This window comes from Anser anser (genome assembly GCF_964211835.1).
Source record: "Anser anser genome assembly, chromosome: 4".
NCBI classification, from domain to species: domain Eukaryota; kingdom Metazoa; phylum Chordata; class Aves; order Anseriformes; family Anatidae; genus Anser; species Anser anser.
In genome coordinates, this window is record NC_139724.1 from 2282040 (window position 1) to 2303126 (window position 21087).

General features: G+C 39.1%; 1 protein-coding gene across 5 annotated transcripts in view; it reads left to right on the plus strand.

Annotated features, from left to right (window-relative positions):
• The window catches only part of LOC310898570 (bifunctional heparan sulfate N-deacetylase/N-sulfotransferase 4), a 163814-nt gene that overhangs the window by 100815 nt on the left and 41912 nt on the right, over window positions 1-21087 (plus strand). For all 5 annotated transcript variants that reach the window (XM_083833818.1, XM_083833820.1, XM_083833819.1 and 2 more), the window contains 4 exons: window positions 1999-2086; window positions 7250-7404; window positions 16969-17154; window positions 18920-19048. In XM_083833818.1, coding sequence (XP_083689944.1) covers window positions 1999-2086; window positions 7250-7404; window positions 16969-17154; window positions 18920-19048 — 558 coding nt within the window. The remainder of the gene's footprint in view (window positions 1-1998; window positions 2087-7249; window positions 7405-16968; window positions 17155-18919; window positions 19049-21087) is intronic.

A 21087-nucleotide genomic window follows, 5' to 3' on the forward strand; every position in this document is an offset into this window, starting at 1 on the left:
TGTTTCTATTTAAACAAACAAACAAACAAGGAAGGAAGGCCACTTTCTGGCTATCTTTTATATTACACTCCTGAGCTGCCTGGCACCCAAATGATGCCATTACAGAAGGTAATTGTTAGCAAATGAAGATTTCAAGGAGACTTGTATTCCAACATGCATGGTGTCTAAGTGTACATTGTAATTAGCATGTGGTCAGTACTTTTAGGAAATTAATGGCCTACAACGAATGCTGACAGTAGCTGCAGTGCAAAGGAAATATGAGAAATTGTGCCACCACAGACCTGTTTTGTTTAGCTCCAGTCCAGATTAACATTGTATAGGCCACCTAGCTGCAGATTAGCCTCTTAACCTGCTGATTCACCATTTACAGTGGACTGACTATACTTTTGGTCACAAGTCACTCGTTCGTTCTTTTCTGACTTTCTTCCTTTCTTTCCTTCCTTTTCTTTCTTTCTTTTTTCTTTTTCTTTCTTTCTTCTTTTTTTCTTTCTTTCTTTCTTTTTCTTTTTCTTTCTTTCTTCCTTCCTTTCTTTTCCTTTGTCTTTCCCTTTTCCCTTCCCTTCCCTTCCCTTCCCTTCTCCTCTTCTCTTCTCCTCTTCTTTTCTCTTCTCTTCTCTTCTCTTCTCTTCTCTTCTCTTCTCTTCTCTTCTCTTCTCTTCTCTTCTCTTCTCTTCTCTTCTCTTCTCTTCTCTTCTCTTCTCTTCTCTTCTCTTCTCTTCTCTTCTCTTCTCTTCTCTTCTCTTCTCTTCTCTTCTCTTCTCTTCTCTTCTCTTCTCTTCTCTTCTCTTCTCTTCTCTTCTCTTCTCTTTCTTCCTTTCTTTCTTTCCTTATACCAGTAGGTTGAGCAAAAAAATGATGCTATTTTCCTGCAATGTTAAGTGAAATTCCTAATGAACATATTAAATGTAATCTTTTCAAATGAAAGGAAACATTAGGTGGACTTGGACTGTGTGTAAACCACTGCATTCACTTTGTCTTTGAACTGTGCAAGAACATGAACATTCAATCAATAGAAATGTTATTAATAGATAATGGGAAAAGTTCTCAAGAGCCAAATAATGGAGACATGGAAAATTGATGAAAATAGAGCTTATAACCCATTCAACATTGGCAAGACCAATAGGGAGATAAATGCACTATCCATCTTGCATATGTAGCACGTCCAGATTATGTGGGCTGGTGATTCAAAGCAGACATCTGAGCAGTAAGGACTATCTTTAGAAGCAGTTCAGAGCTGACAATCTAACAATAGAGGTAGATAGCTCATGCAGACTGAACCACTATCTTTTTCTCTGTTGGTTGGAAATATGTCCATGAAAAACTGGGTAGGTGATGAAGACCTTTTTCACTGTTTTGTTTAGACTAGTCTTATCTTTTCCGTGAAGAGAATAAAAATAATCAGGGATTTAATTTCAGACATGAGAAAAATGGACATTACTTCTACCATAGGTTAAAATTGGAGTTTTACACTTAATCCTGAATTAGGTCTTAAGAAACAATCAAAAATGTTTCTGCAGGTAAGTAAATCCTAATGCCTCCACATCTGGATGGCAAGCAGTATTCCTAATTTTACTTTGTAGTTTAAGCACATTTTATCAAGCCTCATTAATAACCCAAAATAAGTGTGACTTAGAGATTTAGTATATTGCAGACTCTCAATTGGCTGGATTCAAGTCCTGCCATAGATCCTTGCAAATAACATGTAGTATCTTTGTCCATGTTATAAAACCATCATGTACTTCAGTACTTAGATACTACTGCTAGCATTGCTAGATCATCAAACTCTGATGCAGAAAATTAGGCTAACTGCAATAGTCTAGGAAGGAAGGAAGGAAGGAAGGAAGGGAAAAAATAAGAATGACCCTAAAATAAAATGTGAAACATTTAATAAGATCTTCTTTGTTGTATCTCCTCAGCTGGACACAATTTTTAAAATGAGGCATACAAAAAATTAATATTCATTTTTCTAAATGCATGTTAATTTCTTATTTATTTCAGGCTTTACTAGAGACTCAAAATTTACTGCGCACTCAGGTTGCAAATTTTACCTTCAACCTTGGATTTTCAGGAAAATTTTACCACACAGGTAAGAAGGAACTTCATGCTCTCAGGTAGCTACAGATAAATAGGTGACAGGATTTTAAACCTAGCTTTAAACATGCCCTTTTTAAATAAAACAGTAACTCAGTGGAGCAGTTGGCAATATGTGCTCCAGTATTTTAGCATCCAGGGTCTCATTCACTGCCCACTGGAACAATGGTAGGCTATGGATGAGGTTCTTAGGAATATGTAGATGTCATTGGTGCTTTTCTGAAAGACGTGTGGTAGTAAACCTTAGGGTTATAAAGGAAGCAAAGGAGCTGCTAAGATCTCCATAATTCTGCACAATGCAGGACAGCAGAGAAGACATACTAGGGTTTTACCACTATGGCAGGTATGATGAAATATAAAACACTGAAAAAACCATGTCTCATAACCTCTAAAGAGGCAGAAGTATTTTAATGGGATAAATTTGATTTTGCTAAGACTAAAGGTAATCTAGCTCAGCAGTCTGCAATTGGGAGGGATGACAAAGGTAGAACCATTCGATTCAGAAATTCATTCTTATTGCAAGAAAAAGGAAAACAGGATGAAAAGAAATTTGTATTAAATGGATATTGAAACCCTGCTACCTTTGTACTGCATGCAATAAAAAGTTGCACACAAGCACCATGTCTCTGTGGAGATTAGGTGCTTTTACATCTCCTGTTTATGACTCCTTTCTCTCTGTTGGTCCATTTCTCCATAGTGTAATGTCCCCCCTTTGTTTTTTTTTTTTTTCTCCTCTCTCCCTTCACCTTCTCCCTAGCATTTTGGTGCAGCTCCACTCAGGCTTCCTTCTGCTGTTGCTGAGCCACATTGCTCCCTAGTACTGCCAGGGCAAAAAAAAAAAAAAAAAAAAAAAAAAAAAAAAAAAAGACATTTTTTTTGCAGACTCACTGCAATGGAAACATCTACTGTCCTCCTTTCCAAGCCTCATACTGTACCCTTCTCACCTTTGAAGACCAACTCCAAAATTCTCAGCTGTCAACACATTCAGCCACATCTAATGACACTCCTTGCCTGAGTGATGCTAGGGAGGCCAAGAAGCTTATTTAGAGGAGAGGTGGAGGCACTGGAGCAGCAAGAAGATGACAGAAGTTTAAAAGCTAAGAATGATGCAGTCCAAGCTCTAACAGGCCACAAAGTAGCTGCAAAATAGGGCAGCCAGGTGAATGTCTCCCACTGCAGCGTAGGTGCAGCAATACTCCCTTTTTCACCAGTATTTGAACGCGATTCAGGTGAGCTCGTCCACCTCTTATGTCTCCATTTCACTAGGAATTAAAAGAGTACAAAAGACGCTGGGAGATGGGCAGATGAGTATTCTTTTGAAGGATAAGTAGAGAGAAGGAAACCAAAATTATTTATTAGTATCACTGTTGCTCTCAGGCACCACTGAAAGTCCAGGATGTTTTCCCCTCATGCAGACACATAATGCTAGGCAACTGCTGCCCAGGAAACCTTACAGACTAAAGATGTAGGTTGCAGAGTCTGAGAAAAATGAGAGGTAGAGAGAGATGGAATTACTTGCCCGGAGTCATATAACAAGCCAGTGGCAGACCTGTGATTAGAGAGCAACTTCGGAGACAGACCTTCAGTATTCTGCTCACTTCATCTTGACCTGCCTGTATAGTTATTCCTTCTGGAGATTAATTGGACATACACGTAATACAGCAAAATAAACAAAAATAGCCCAAGGCTCTGAGCCACTCTAAAGCAGGAAAGCAGGATGCTGCTCTATTGTGGCCATCTACAGAGTAAAGCTGGCATCAGTCTTTTCAGTGTCCACCACAGAGAAAGATAATTCAAGGAAGGGAGGAGGTGGGAAAGGAGATAATTTATTGCAAATATTACAACATCCTGAGCAGTGGCTGGCACAAAATATGCAGCCTTCCTACCAAATCAACCCCCTGACCTTCCCATAGATTTTTTTCTTTGTCAGTCCCAATTGCTTCCATATGCCATTACTGTTTCTTAGTGGAGCCTGTTCCTACCAGTCCACAGGTTTGCTTGCCCAGCTGATATAACACTGACCAATTTCAGATTTACTGCTGCTGTAGAGAGAGAAAATAGGCAAATGTGCAAGTGTGTGTGTGCTCTGAAGGATCTCAAGGCTTACCAAAATAGCACAAAACTACTTAATGAGTTGAAGCATGCCATTGCCTCCATTAAGGGACACGCTGCTCTCTGTACTCAGTGAAGCATCTGAGATTTTAAGTGAGCACTTCATTTACAAGTCAGTGGCGGCATTTTGTCATATCAGCTTAGCGGAACGATTCCAAAGTATTCTCCATGCAGTATACACTTTATTGACTCATTATAAATAAAACATGTAAAGGTATTCTTTAATTACTGTAAATGTAGCTTGTTTACCCAGAGAGGCTTTTAGTATCAGGTATTCAACATGCTTTATTAGCGCACCGAGATTGCTGTGCCTTATTGACTTCCTTAATGTGTGATTTTGCTCTCCTTTCCAAAACTTGGATCATTTTAAAACTACAGGAGGGAGATGAGCATGGGAATGTGTTGGCAGATTAAACAGTTATACATTTTCATCAAAAGATGTTGCTGACATCTGTACTACAAATACCAGTCCTAGTTGGTATGCCTTCATACCGGTACAACTGAAACATTAGCGTCACTGCTCCTCATCTTAATGCCACCAATGTTTTCTTCTGTAGCACAGGTAAACTAAGCACTGTAGACATGATGCTGATAGCAAAAAAAAAAAAAAAAAAAAAAAAAAAAGAATAAAAAAAAAAAAGAATAGAACCTCTTGGTTATACTGTTTTAGCAAACATCTTCCTCTTGTTTATGCTGTGGCAATAGAAATTAAGGTGTTCTCAGGATTCGCATTATTTGCATTTAAGATTTCTAAGATTATTGATAGCAACTTCAAACTTAGTTTCAGTTTTGAGCTCAAGAGACCTCTAAGCTACAGTTGTAGCTTTAAATGTAGTATTATTTATTATGTGCAATCAAACTTTGAATTATTACCTACCTCTGCAAAGTGCATACTGTCTCTCAAAGTAGGTATATGTTCACCTCCTTGATTGTACACCTGTTGCAATTTTCAGATTTCGTATAAAAATTAAGATAGGAAGTCACACAGAGAATACTGATTATACAAGAAATCAAAACTTCACATTTCCTTGTTTTGCTTTCAGTACTTTGAATAAAGGATTGGGAAAAATATTCAAACAATATAAGCACTTAATAAATGTTCCATTAAACCCTTGAATTTTTTAAATACATCTACTTAAGAATTTATAAAAATTAAAAAACATTTTTTTAAAGGCTTGTGAAGAAAATTATACTCCAAAAAGTGAAATCTCCATGAAGTGTTAAACTTCAAACCTTTCTGTTCCAGTTCTGCCATTACAGGGGGCTTTTGTTTGTAGAAACTTGAAAGTGTTATGCTTTACTTTGTTTTATCTTTGCTATAATAATATAATAATAATAAAGAAAAACATAAATTGCAAATTTTGATGAATTGTATCTAAATTCACAAATAAATTAGTAGGGAAAAAATGTGATATTAGAATAATTTATTTCAAGAACCAAACTCTACTTTAAACGACGATAAGATATTAAATTATCCATTGACCTAAATCCTATGTCAAATGATCATAGTTCTTTACATACTTGAAATATGCACTTTTTTTTCTCTTCATCCCTACCTTCAGTTTTCTAGCTTTGGGTTACCAAAGAGCTCTTCAATGGCTACACAGACTCTTACCCTTTTCTCTTCTTCCCGTTTTGAAACCCTACATTAAGTTTCTCCCCTCTGATCACATTTCCCCGGGTGGGTGCAAGTGAACCACATACCCCAAGAAACAAGAGAGCAGTCATTCAACAGATGCACGTACAGAAGTGTTGCATGATGGAACAGACAGGGCAGCCATCGGTCCTTTCTTCTCAGTAAGGAATTACCTAGAAAACAAGGTTGTTTTCTCTTTTCCAGAAGCACTCCCATCCATGGGAGCAACTTTATGCATTCTTAGAACTTGCAGAGTGCTACAGGGGGGAGTAAATTGATTCAGTGACACTGGGAGAAAGTTTCAAAGCAATGCTCTCCTTGTGTAGCACCGTTCTTCAAAATACATTTGCAGATGTGAAAAAGAAAGAGCTGAAGTTCACGCACATCTCTACGTGTTCCTGCTTCATGCCACAGAAGTAAACAGTGACATCTATGGAATATTTTCTTCCAAAGAGTTTTGCAAACATTGAAAGGCTTGTAAAAAGAAAGCTATGTTTGCCTCAGTAGACTGATGTTGACAATTATTTCTTTGGAGCTAAATAAAGGTATTTAAATTAAAATGATAAAGGAGCAAGACAGGAGGCTGCAATAAACTGAATATCGTTCAGTAATTTGAGGGTGAAGTTAGTGAAATGTAAATTTGCCTTCCCAATTTGAAAAAGCACTGGAGACATATGCTGCAGATGGTGGAAATAGCACTGTATAATTTCTCAAATGGAAGGTTTGCTTTGTTATAACCACACATGCTTGCTTCTGCCTGAAGCAGATACTCTTCACTAACACAGGAATTTTTATTCATTTTACTTAGAGATTAAATGTGGCAATAATGGAACACTGAACCATAGGAAACAATGTGTAGAACCCTTTTGCAATTAGTTACTTGTTTTTTACCTAATCGCATTTGAAATTATTGCAAACTTCTTTCACATTTTACCAGAAATGATCAGATTTCAGTTTGCTGAGGTTTACGGGGTAGCTATAAGTGAAACTGGGTTTTAGCAGGACTCAGGTACACAGCACTCTGCAATGCCACCCTGGCCAGCTACATCTGTGCAGTACCCACCAGGACCAAGGCAGGTGGGTACAAGTCCATCCAATCCTCCGTCTTCATGGGGAGCCTGAACTAAAAACTTGTGTATTACATAGAACAACAATCCACCCTTAAAATTAAATTCCTGTTAGAATTCCTATCAATTATCAGAGCGTCAGGAATAGAGAGTCTGCTAGCACACATAGTATTTCTTATTCCTCCTGTGATATGCTAGAGCTTGTCCATAGCATGGTGAGAAATCAGAGCCAAAGACATCAGGTTCTATAGCAGCTTCTGTCTTGAGGGGAAAAACAAATAATATTAATAATAGTATGGGCATTTTCTGCTGTTACTTTTCTATTCCTCTTTTTCTTTTGCAGGGACTGAAGAGGAAGATGAAGGTGATGACCTGCTGTTGAGATCTGTGGATGAGTTTTGGTGGTTTCCCCATATGTGGAGTCACATGCAGCCTCATCTTTTCCACAATGAGTCATCACTGGTGGAGCAGATGATCCTCAACAAAGAATTTGCACTAGTGAGTAAAAGTTACCAGAAGTTTCACCTAGGATACCTTTACATATAACTTGGAAAGCATAGTTATAATGTTTATTTAGCATATATTAATGTTTATTAAGCATATATTGTATGTATGCTTACAGAGGTATAGAAATAAGGCTGCAAGATTGGAAAGCCAGCCCCAAAAAGCCTTCCATGACTCAAACTTGGGCTGAATTTTGCCATAGCCTTTTTCGCTGGCACAGGCTTTCTGGAGAGGAAGCAGCCCATCAAGCAAGCAGCCTTGCAAGAACATAGGGAACAGAAGCAGTGAAATCTCAGCAGATGTCAGTTGGCCTTTTGAGCTTTAGGAAGGGGATTATACACAGGTTATCAGCTTCCTGAAGTTTGGTGCAAACATCTTCAGAGGTGAGGGAGAAAGTTCCAGTGAACTTTGTGAAATGTTATATATGGTTTGTGAGAAATCTTGAAGCTAATGAGGTAAATAAGTGAAGCTGCTGGATTTCAGAGTGCTTTTTTTAGATGATCTGTTTGAAAATATGCTTTTTACATAGCTAACCTGTTACTAGTGTTTATAGATAATGATGTTTCATTTTTGCTTGTTTGTGTTGTTAGCTTACAAGAGCCATCCTTCTAGCACTGCCCAGAGCTCAGAGTGCTTGTACTCCGAGGTCATGTGGAAACCATTTAGAGTCCATTCAGCGTAATTCTACTGGGTTATGCAGCATGACAAAGAAAGCTAAAGTCTGTAAATGCTCTCTTTGGAAAAGACACTGTGGTCTTTCTTTGACAAGGCACAGGAATGCCAAGTAACCAGTGCTACTCAAAAGAGCAGATCAACACGGTGTGGTTTTCTCTACTGCTTAGGGAACAGAGATCTCAGCCCTTCACAGCTCAGAAAGGCCAGCCAGCAGCTGCCCCTTATCCCCATCGCTCACATAAGCCAAGATGGATCAGGAAACCAAGCAAAGACGGATGCCTAAACAAGCAGTTGGAAGAAATTTATTCCCTTGTTTATGAAAATATTTTCCTAACAACCTTTAAAGCACATTCATTAAAAATGGCTTAACTGTTTTCTCTTCACTCCAGGCTTCCCCCCTTCCTATCTCCTTCTTTGTAGGGTATTAGCACAGAGGTATTTTGGATGACTTTTCCTTTCCACAGGTCTGTGTTACTGCCAGTTTTCATTCCTGGCATGGCCTGTTCATTCATTTTGTGTGACCTGGGCAAGCTGCTGCAAAGAGTCCTAAGGGAACTAAATATAGCTGAGATTTTAAATGCAAGAGTAATTTTTAAATAATCTGTATCTCAAATACACATCGTCCGTTCATCATTAAACCTATGGGGAAATTCTACTATTTTCAGGCAACGCGATGCCTTTTAGGTCAAACCACCTTTAGGAGTAAAATCTATAGTGTAGTCTGAAAAGAGGGCTTGTAAGACAGTGTTTGCTATTTCAGCTACAGAAAGATAAAGCCCATCTCCCTATCATCACTGAAGGGTAGAGTCTCCTTAGGGTGCCTATAAATAAGGGGCTGATGTCAGAGAACGGCTGCTGTTATTACAGCTTTATTTCCTGCTAACATTTGGACAGGGGTTTTACCAACCTCTCAACCTTGAATCGATACGAGCTGTGCAATTTATTTATGAGAACATTTCTTTTCAAAAAGCTTCCTTTGAAGTCCACTCTGTGGGAGAAATTTGTCTTCCTGATAACATAGGTCCCAGCCATGACTCTGGAACAGTTTTGTACTCTCCCCTTCTTTCTCATCCTCATGTCTTATTTGGGAAAGGAGTTCCCTTTTCTACAGCTGCACTTCTATAAGTCTTCCAAAATTAGTGCAAGCTCCTTTTTATTATTCTTTTACTTCACAGCATAGATCCAAATTTAAATTACGGGTTCAGAACAGCACACAGAAAGTCTGCTTGGTGTTATACATCTTATTTGTGCTCTATTATCTTTATTTAGCATTATACTCAGGGGAACACAGCTTGATGTTCATACCATTTTCTCTCACATTTCCTGTTTATTGACTGTATCTCCCCACCTCCTGTTTTAGCTGCAAGTAGAGAAAACACTTTGTCAGTTTGTGCAAGGAAGGCTGCAATAATTACTTGGAAGTATGATCACATTCATTCTTCACCTGATGTATTTCTTTGTTCATTTTTTAAACACAGTAAGAAGGTAATGGAGTCTTCAAGATGGGAGAACAAATCATTATACATGAAAAAGAACAGTCAAGATTGATTTAACATTAAAAAAAAAAAAAAAAAAAAAACACAGAACAACAACAACAAATCTGTTCATTAAGACCTGTCAGCTCCTCCTGGCATTTTCATTTTAGAAGAAACACATCACACTGACTGGAAACCTGGACTTTAAGGGCCTGGACTTTAAGATCCAAATCTCATCACAGTCAGCAGTTTCTCCATGCAAGGGAGTATGAGGCTCGGGAGAGATGTTGTTCACCGGGAGAAAGCATTTCATAAAAGGCATGTTCTTCTATGAGTGCCGGGGATTAAAGTAAGCTTAACAAACACAAGCCAGTTTATCTGAAACACAGTATTTCATGGATATTATCATATGGAGCTATAAATGTACATAAGCACAATTTTTACTGGCTCTTGCATTTACACTAGGCATAATCTTCGGTTTGCAGAAGCTTGAGTATACACACAGACTGCTGAATACAGGCAAGAAATGCAGGTGTTAGAGCTGGCAACTGGATAAAACACTCTTTTCCATTTTACACTGATATGTCTATTCCTCAAAGTGATGCTCTATAAACTGGGGGGTTATAACTGAAGCCTGCCTCAAACAGGTACATCACAAAACACATGTAGAAAGTCAGATATCTAAACAGTTTGTATACATCCAACTAGTTGCCAATTAGGTATCCAGTTGCCTTGATTTGCCTTGATTTCAATTATACCTCTGTGGAGCTAGGGCTTAATAAAATCAACAGTCTTTAAAGGATTCCCTTACTTGTGAACTGCTTGCGAATTAAAGGAGACCACCTCTAATAAAAGCACTCTGAATGTTATGTGTCACAGAGACATTCACCATTCCTGCCGTTCCACACCTAGCTGGTGAGAGGAAGACATTTTCTGAGATCTTTCGTAAATGCTATTGCCCCACTGCTCTTCACCTGACAGGAAGCACAGGAAGTTTTGCTTACCTGGAACAGTGTCCTTGTAAAAAAAATCCTTGTCCATGCATGTCTGAGCAGTGGTCCTACAGCTGCCACCACCCATAGCCCCATCTCCACTGCCCTTGCTGCCACATCTCCTCTCAAGCACTCGCAATATCCTCAGCCTCAGAGGAGCATGCAACACCAGCAGAACATGCTATGAGAACAGGGAATAATGACAGGAAACAAACACCTGGTAGGCTTTCAGGCAACCTCCCAGGGTGCTGCTATTTCAGAGGACATTTCACTTGTGTGGGGAGGAAGGCAGCCTGAAGCCTTCGTACTCCCCTATTAATTCAGTATGTTCGTACCTTCATTCTTCTCTCACTTCTTCTAGACAAAGAGCAAAGTCCCTTTCTGTAGATTTCTGTCTTCATCTCTGTTACCCATCAGTGCAGATTTACACCAGAAAGCCTAAACCATTAGACACTTCAAAACACAAGAGCTTTAACTCTGGTAAAGTAATTTGCAAACTACCCAGAAGTTTGCTATCCTAATGTCTTAATACTTCTGTAAATGTGGATGGTATATTTCAAAGCCCAACTAAAGGAAAATCACATTTATTTTGATTATAAGCTTGTTTTGACATGATTTTTGTTTTTGTTTTGTTGTTGTTTCTTCTTCTATTAGAGGAACCCAAAATCCTTTACAGATACTAATGGATTAAGCCCTGAATTAAGTTTTGCAAACTGGTAGCATCTCAAGTACTATTATTCTTGTATTTTTATAGGCTATGCAATTGATACAGAGCTAAACAATTGTGCAAGCAGAAGTCTCTTGTAGCACATTCAGAAAATAAAACAAATCAAGTTCTGATTTTCACTGCCATCCTTTAATCACAAGATATTCTTCCTCCCCCTCTTCTGCATCTTTATCTTAGAAAAGGTAGAATATTTTTAATGCGAAGCCTGTAGCTCTTTATTTTGTCCCTTGATTTGTTTGCTCAGTAATTATCTTCTGTGCTCATTTGTGAGCACATACACCCAAAGCATGGTAGAGATACAGCAAAAATTATCATCAACTGTAAAAACAGAGCTATGATCTGATATGAACAAGTGAGATACACATACACAAACAAATCAATTCAGAGAGATACATATACAAAACAAACAAATCCATTTAGACCCTCTCTAGTATCACTCCTTGGATTCAATTTCCCGTTTCTAAACCAACCAGATTCACATTAGCACTTCCTCAGCCTAAAACTCTTGAACTGCCCAAACCACGAAGAAACCATGGGCTTTTAATATACCAATTAAATAACAAGAATAAAAACACCCGCGACCACATATGAAATGCAAAGCTCCTACAAGTGATGAAGGAGTCTAATTTGTCCCATTATTAATATCTGTAGTTAGCACTAGGAATTAGAGATGCTCACTAGAGATTGCCTCTAAAAATATTCTAAAAGTGTTCTGCATATATAGGATAATGTTTCCCTGTACAAACAGGATGAGATTTATTCTGCCTGAATTGTCGATCTTCATTAGTGTTTTTATCCATATCAGGAGCATGCTTTGGAACAAATCACTAGAGCGCCTCTCCTTTCTCAGCTTTTGTTAGTACCGCACACAGACAAGGAGCAGGCTTGGAACAGGAGTTGTGGTGGTACCTGGCAGACTGCTGTGCTGTCCCTTCCCACGTGGCTGCCAGTTCTGTATCTGACAGCGACAGCAGAGATCCCACTTTGCTTAGACCCGACGGGCACCCTACAGCCACTTGCCAAGTGAGCACACAACAGAGATGCAAAACAAGTACCAACATACAGAGCTAGTAAGAGGTTTGTCACACTTTATTGAAAAAATACTGGGGTAGAACTAGGAGCCAGGATTCAGTTTGATAAATCCACAATTCTAAACTGACCTAATCCTGTGACAGTAATCCATGGCAAAATATGTTTGTCCACAGCATGCTCCTCCACCATGTAAAATAAAAACAAGCTCTGCGCTCTCACAGCTAGTGCTCCTGCAGGCCATTGACCCCAGACAGTTTTGTTATAGTTATAGTCACTCAAACCTGACATACCCTTCCATAAAACTAAGAAAAATATTTTAGCTTTGCACAACTTAAAACCCCATCTCTTGATAATAATCACCTTTTGTTTGGTGAATCGTTTTGTCTAGCTAGAGAGCTTTTAAACAAGATTTTAACAGTTTAGAATTAACTGAAATTAAAAGATGAAATGTTTATTCAATAAAAAATTATCCACAAACATAAACAATGAGAACAGAAATCATGTGTCCATTAAGGCTAGAATACCACACATTTTTATGATTGCTGACAAGCACATAGTGAAATCATTTATCAAATAAAAGAAACTAAGTATTTTAAACCTACATAGTAACATATAATCTCTTACAGAGAATCTCACCCATCTGCAGCAATATTAGAAATATATCCCAGTGCTAGGAATATGCAAAGCTTATGTAAATCTTAACTTTGGAAGATAGCATCTTATGAAGTCCTACATTTATTCTATCATCTACTGTTGAACAAAGTCAAAAATTTTAGCAAACTTGCCTGAGGTTATATTAACTTTTTCACCTAAGAATTCTTTACATCAAAGAGAATCCTGCAGTTCCATTTACTGTATGAAAAGATCTACAGTAGACATAAGATTTGCTGAATTAAAAGGTTAGTGTGGGGGGCTTTTCTATTCTCTCCCCAGTAATGTCCAGTACCAGATGTTTCTGTAAAACAAATCAATGGTGGTCTTTAAAAAAAATGAATGTCAGTTTTCTTATAGCATGTTTTTCGTTTTTGTTTAATTTTAGTTCTTATTGTGCTTCAACAAGGAAAAGTAATATTTGGCAGAATCAAAAACTGTGTCTCTTTCTCAAAAAAACATCCTGCTAATATAAATAGCCAATTTTCCTGGCACTGTTTTTTCGTGTGTGTGTTTTGTTGTTTTTTTTTTAATTAACATTTCCAACATCTACTCACAGAAAAAAGGCTATAGGAACTCAAACTTACATTTTGAAACTGCACCTACCCCTGAAAAGCAGTGCTAATTCTGCATCACCTCTCATCCATTCTTCAGCAGAGACTTTTCCAAATGCAGAACAAGTACACGCAGCACATGCTGACGTGGCGAATACAGCTTATTTCTGTACAAATAGGGAGGTCAAAAGTCTTCACTTGCTTGAACAGAGATGATAATTGAGAGAGAGAAGCAGCCTTGGCAGATTGCTTCAGCCTTTCAGATCACCTGTGGAAGTACCTGTCTTGCCAATAGGCTCTGGGTAAGGAAACTTTGAAGTGTGTGCAGACAAGCCAGGCTGCCCTGGCAGGACTGTGAATTTCCAGTTCCCAGTGCTCTGGCTCGGGTGCATCAGCGTGAGTATGAGACGATGGCTCTCTGGGCTCTGCCACATGAAGCAGCTGCTGCTGGGGATGGGCTGGCCACATGCAACCATCAGAGGAAGAGTTGGGCTGGAATTAATCTAATCCATACACCACGTCCTCACTGGTGTCCAAAGGACATGAGGTGTGCTCCTGGAGAGCATCTTCTGGTCAGGTCTAGACCTTAAAACAAGGCAGGTCACGTGCTCTCAGAGCACTCCATGATGCAAACCAAGACATGGGAAGAAGTAGAGATGACCAAGGGAATTTTTGCCAAAATTGCAGCAACTATTTTAATAATATTCTCCCCCTATCTCCCAGGTTGTAACAGTGATTCTCCTTTAATATTGAACTCATCCAGGCATCACTGCAGCTTCAGCTTACGCTGTCACTTAAATTACAGTTGGAACTCACTGCACAAGAGAAATAGGAAAGCAAATTTAACCTGTACAAAAATAATGGCTGTGGTCCCAGCTAAAGCATGCTCAAGAATGTGATACTGTTCTTCTCAGTGCCAGAAAGGTCCAGAAGTTTTCCAAACTATGCAAATAAATGCACAAGGTCTTGAATGTAAAAATAACCTGATGAAATCTTGTAGGAAATTGTTCCTTAGAATAGACAAAATAAATACTCACTAATGGCATCTCCCATTTTGTGTGACAGTTTGGATCAAGTCCTTCTTGGAGTCAAATGTATGTTCCCCCTTTAACACATTAGTTCTCAATCCTAAACTAAATTCAATAACAAAATAAGAAAAAGGAAACAGAGCAACAGAAATCACTAAAAGAGGATATATATTTAATTTACCCAAGTAAATCGAACATGGAACTGGTCAAACAAAATCTGATTATGCCTTAGTTTTTCCTTCTTAAAGTTGTATTGGGTGTCTGAGTGACTGACATGTATTTATGTGATGAACTAAGTAGTGCCCAGGTTTATTCAAAGGCTAATTAGCTTTTTATATTGAGAACTTACAATATGCTGCCTTATTTTATTTGTGAATGGTAAATTACCATTTCACCATTCTGTTTCTATGGCAATACCAGCTGCAAATAGTAAGTAGATAAATAGGATTTTGCATGTATTCATCCAGATACCTACTTTCGGACATATTCACAGCAGCAGTCATTAGCTATATCTCAAGACAGTCTTGCTTTACATTTGTGTATACTCCCTAACAGGTTTTGGTGAAGGTTGGCAGATTCAAGTCAATACACTATATCCAAGTGTGAGCATCATACACTCAGGATCCTGTTAATAAATAGCCAGACTTTTCAAAATCCCTTAGATATAACTTATTCCTTTATACACGTTTAAAGAAAAGACTAAAAAAGGAGTTGACACTTATTGTACAGCTACTCATCATCTCACCCTTAAACTGACTAATGTCTTTCAGGTATGTAACATTAATAAGCAGAAATTACACTTTTCTCTCAGTAAATTACAGAAGAATGAGTTTGGGTTTCTTTTTGCATGCCCCTCCTCTCCCCATCATCTGGTAAACTAAGATATTTACTAATAAGCAATGGATAATTTTAAGTGGTTGCATTATGTGGTGTATGAACAAGTGTTCCTCATAGGGTTAATTTAATTTTGTCAATGACCCAAAAGCCTTTCTTCGCAAAGTACTTGAAGATGCCCAGCAGAATCTGCCACTCCCAGAGTTAAAGTAATTAGATAAAGTTATTAGATAACATGGGCAAGAGGAAGGACAAACACATTATCTCACATTTTAACCATTTTCAGCTGTATTAGTTATATATGAGCATAAAATGGCTGATGTAGCTGTTCTCCTGGAAGGAGAAGGGAGTGATTTTAGTGAGCCATAGGATAGCAAAAGAGAGGAAGTTTTGCAACACTGAGAGCTGAGGCCACGGACATTGTCCCACACCGTGTGGTACTGGGAGTAAAACAGATGCAGTAAACACCCAGAGCACAGAAAGTGATCCAGCAAGAGCCACAGCAGTGCGACAGCCTACAGATCTGGAGATCCCATGGGAGAGCTGAAAAGGGCTTGGAAGTTGAAGGGTCTGAAGGGGCAATGGAGGAGTGGCAGAACATAGCCTTTCTTCCTGGCTGGTGACAAAATGCTGGGTGCACTTCTGAACATCACTCAGACCAACAAAGTTAATGACCTGATCAAATAATTTGATCTCTTAAAAACATCCCAGTCTTTAGACGTGGTTAACTGGCCCCATCAGATGGCCCCATCAGATAACCCCATCAGATGGGGTTTTCAGATAGCCCGTGTGAATGGGAGAGATTAGGAGCAGAACAAAGGCAGGAGCTATTCGTGAGTGAAGGCACATGCCCAGCACACCAGTACACTCACATTCAAGTGACTTTCTTAATTCCTTCTGCCTGCATATAACCTCCTCACTGTTCCATCAGAATATGCTTTCAAGATAACCTATAGATTATATCCATGAAAATACACATATTTTCCTCATAGAAACTGAACTGAATAAATATGTATGAAACAAAAGATGTCTATCAGTCCAGCATTTTTGCTACTACCCTAATGCCATGGGAAAATAAAAGCAGATTCAGAAGCTATAGGGAATATTTGGTTTTTGTTTGGTTGGTTAGTTGGTTTTGAATCAGCAAGGCATTTTGCTCTTACTCTGGTAATAGGAAACAAAAAATAAATTCCACAGCAACAAGTTTTTCTGCTTACTTTCTAATGCCATTTGATCACTTACTAAATAACTAGCATCAGCTTCCCGGATTACCTTTAAAAAGAACCAAAATAATAGGACATCTTAAAATGCACGCAATATGTAATCAACAGATAGGCAAACCTATTCCATATAACAGTAACACAATGTAATCCAAAAGGATTATTTATCATTCTGCAGTTATCAAACTGTAATTCCAGTTCCCTCCATCTCTCCCCCGTTTTTAGCGTGTGCTACATACAAATAGATGCAAGGCTGTCCAAGGACAACAGCTTCTCTGATGCTGAGATCTGCAGGGGAAAAAAAGAACTTTGAATAATTGCGTGTTCTTTTTCTGCTCCTAAATATATCCCTCCCTCTGCTGTTTTGCAGGAGCATGGCATACCGACTGACATGGGGTACGCAGTGGCTCCGCATCACTCCGGGGTCTACCCAGTTCACATCCAGCTATATGAGGCCTGGAAGAAGGTCTGGCACATCCGAGTGACCAGCACAGAAGAATATCCACACCTGAAGCCTGCACGGTACAGACGGGGCTTCATCCACAATGGCATCATGGTACACTACATTTCCATGCTTCATAGCAATACTACTTTAAGTGACTCAGAAGTATGCTATTTTTACCAAATGCTTCAAGTTTTACAGCAATCATTAAAATTCTCTGTGATCGAGGACTTGTAAAGATGCCAAAAGAGTGCATTTGTTATGCAGCCAGTTTAAAAAAGTCACACAAACTCAGGCAACCGCATATGTAATCCTCAGAAACTAAGTGTATTTGTAGCCCAATCAACTATCAACCATCAGCCAAAGTACAAATGCATATTTTTAAATTCATTAAACTGCTTAAGACCTATGTTTCAAGGTCTGGTTCGTCTTTATGCATGAAAGGATTTGAAACCTACCACCTGGGAAGATGAACAGGTGGAAGTAATCTCCTCCAGGAAGCATGGCACTCCTCTGGGGCCAAGGTTTCTTCTAGGAGCTGTGCTCCTAAAGCTCCCAAGAACCAGCGACCAGACATGTGCCTGACTCTTCCGCACCCTGCGTTGGGGTGAGAAGAGAGAGGGCTCCTCACCTGCATACTTCACCTGCTCAAAGGGCAGGAAAATGTGCAGAATTATTTAACCCATCCTACCAGCCAGCGGCTTGGAGGAAAAACGTTAGGATGGACCTGATCGTGTGACTGAAATAGGTGACAGGAAACTGCAAAATTATATATGCATAAACAAAGTAAGAAATATTTGAAAGCCAGGTTCTGGGACCAAACAAAAGCCCCAGCTGATGCAAATATTGCCTGTGCATATGAAGTCTCATTTAGGGGATCAACATTTTGACAAAAGAAACATGTCTTAATCAAAAACAACAAGTTACTGCACAGAGTCCAATTACGATTGGAATAGACTCAAATTCAGCAATACATTTACTCTTATTAAAATGGTTTGCTGAATGCAGACTTTGTTGCTTTAACCGAATAGAAAAGAAAATTAAAAACAGTGACTGCAGGGAAACAAAAGGCCTTGCCCAGGTGAATTGTGTCTCTGCATATATTAGGCAGTATCTGTAAGCCTTAACATTTGTTGTCTCCTTGCTGCACCAGAGCCTTTCAATTGTAACTGGCTAATAACGTAACTAAAACATCTAGTTTTCCAAGATCCGTTTATTTCCCCACATCTGCTAGCTTGCAGGTTTCTGACACACAGCCCCCTGATTGATGATGGGATGGAGACCTGACCTCAAGCTAGTCTCATGCAAGCACTCCACCAGTCCTGAACACGTTTCACAAGCAGGAATCAGGGCTTCACTCATTTTCACACAATATGTAGTATCATATGTAATGCTGGACTGAGGAAAATGTAAAGCCACAGCTCATTTGGGGACCATAGCCTTGAACAAATTCAGTTCAGTGTGTCAAGAACTTTAAGATTAATTGCCTGCGATAGTGAAGATGGCCAGGAAGCACTATTTATCCTTTAATAAACTAACCTCGCTAAGGGAAGAAGAGAGGTTTAGCTCTTTCTTCCTCTTCCAAATGCCAGGAAACAAGCCCTTAATTATTACTGGATGAGCTGGCTACAGCAGCCTGCATGAAAGCTCAGAGCATGTGATGCAGCTTTGCAGCTGTGATCTGGAAATCACATCTGCAGGACTGCCTTTGCTTACAGTGAGAGCGTAGAAGGTGCACGAGAGGCCATAAACATGCCAGGTTACAGAGTGGGAAAGACTGCAGCTTTGTTCGAGTTGCTGGAGGGTTGACAGTGAACGTGCTGGGGTAAATTTGCAGAAATACATTAATATCACAATGGTGCTGTTGTTTTGTTCTCAGGTGCTCCCTCGACAGACCTGTGGCCTTTTCACTCATACTATTTTTTACAAGGAATATCCTGGGGGTCCTCAGGAGCTGGACAAAAGTATCCGAGGAGGTGAACTCTTTCTCACCATTCTCCTGAATCCAGTAGGTACCTTCTTTTGCAGTTTTTGGATGCATTGGGTAATAAGGAGGAGGGAGGGAGGAAGGGAAGGACACTAGTTTTCTTTGACCTTGTTTGGGAAATAAAAAAAAAAAAAAACAAGACCATTTACTCAGAAGTAACAAGCAGTTTAAGAGGAAGTAAGCAAAAACTGTCTTTTGCAAATTTCTGACTGCATGCAACAAGTTGCTGGAAAATGTATTCGTTTCATTTTCAAACTGTTTCCCACCCTGAGGCTGAGTCATTGTGAGAGGAAAGAGCACTGACATGTCTGACTGAGACTGAAAGAAAACAGTGACGGTAGAGAAAGCTGTGTCACCTTATTCTGCTTTCTTTCTCCCTGCTCCCCCAACTGTGGCTCTGCACACTCCTAATAGAGCTCAATGGAAACCCGAGGGCTCAGGGCTGATATAATTCCCTTACCACCAACTCTTAAAAATAGGTCTTGTGTAGCTAAATAATACCTCCAGGCAGTATATAGCCTTCTAATGCCTATTCATCACCTAACAGTTACAGAAAAAAATGAAATGGGTTGAACGTTACTAATGAGGCAAGTGCATACAGGTAAGAAGTAAGAACGTCACAAAAAAGACTTGGAGAACAGCACCAGGAGCAGTGTTACCCAAGAACATTTGTTTTGTTCAGTGCTGCATTTCTTTTTCTCTGTCAAGAATACATGAACCATAACCTAATACATATGGATGTCAATGTATATGTGCACAGTCTATATAAGTATACATATACACACACATATGGTTTGATCAAGAGTGCCACAGGCTTTCTTAAGGATGATTTGCATAGCTATTGCTCAATTTGTCTCGCAATAAAGCAGCCTGAACCGTACCACACAAATATACACATGCACACACAGGTAAAACAACACAATGCAGGTAGGTACACAGGTGTGTCTGTGATCTAACCAAGGATCAAGGAGGAAAGCTGCATGTCTGCAAATGCTGTATTTTGAAACGTCTCAGATCCCTTGCCTACAAACAACAGCTGGTGCCATTTGAGACAGTAGCCTAGAGGTGAGAGGATGAAGGATGAGAACAAAAACCATACCAATTATTTTTTGTTATTGTCCTTCTTTCCTCCTGTTCCACTCAAGGTATACTACTCACAAGATAAATGTCTTGTGTCTTGGTAGGTGGCCTAATTTTCAGTGGTTTCAAATTGCAATACTCATTGACTTTGTAGAGTTAAAGAAACCTCAGTTGAAACTAACTCTCAAATCCAGGTCACTTATTTAGAGACCTAAATATAGATTTTGGTATTCTATAATTAGATGCTTGTGTGTGAAAATTTTGGCTGGGGAGCTAAGTTGGCTGAGTCAAAGCAATTCAGTGGTCATAAAGAAATGGGACATTGATATCAGGATTTTTCCTATACCATACATGTGACAGCTAATTGGAGAATAAAAAACCTGTTCTTTGTCCTCTCTCCCTTTACCTCTGACTGGCTTTTCTCCCCATAGTTTCCTGAAGTGTAATTTGACTGATCACTGTCTTGAGATGCTGCTGGGATTTATCCTGAGCTTTATCATACTTTGATCATCATCTGCGCATCTTTCATTTATCTGAAGATTTCCCCAGACTTAGGCAGTTGAGCCCTCAGCAGCAAAGTGCTTCCTCTCTCCAAGAACAGGGATGCTCAGAGTATCCCCATTTCCTCAGTCAATCGCCCATTCCACATCCAAGTTTTTGAGTATGCTCAGGCCACCCTGACTTCTACAAAATCACCTCTTCCTTAATTCCAGGTATTTCTTTTTTTGCTGACAGCAAATAAGCAAGGAGCTACAAGCTCACAGTTGCTCATTACAAATTTCAGCCTTTGGATCTTTCAAAGCAATTGTTTCTAAATGTTCTTTCAAGAAACTGATTGACGCTGTGGAGAAGAGTAGCTGTTGAATTAGTCTAAGAATTTTACTAAATATTTACCCTACCCCTCATTTTTCCTACAGTTTAGCCTTCACGAAGTATTATTGGACTGGATGAAACAGATAGGCCTATCCCACCATTTTATC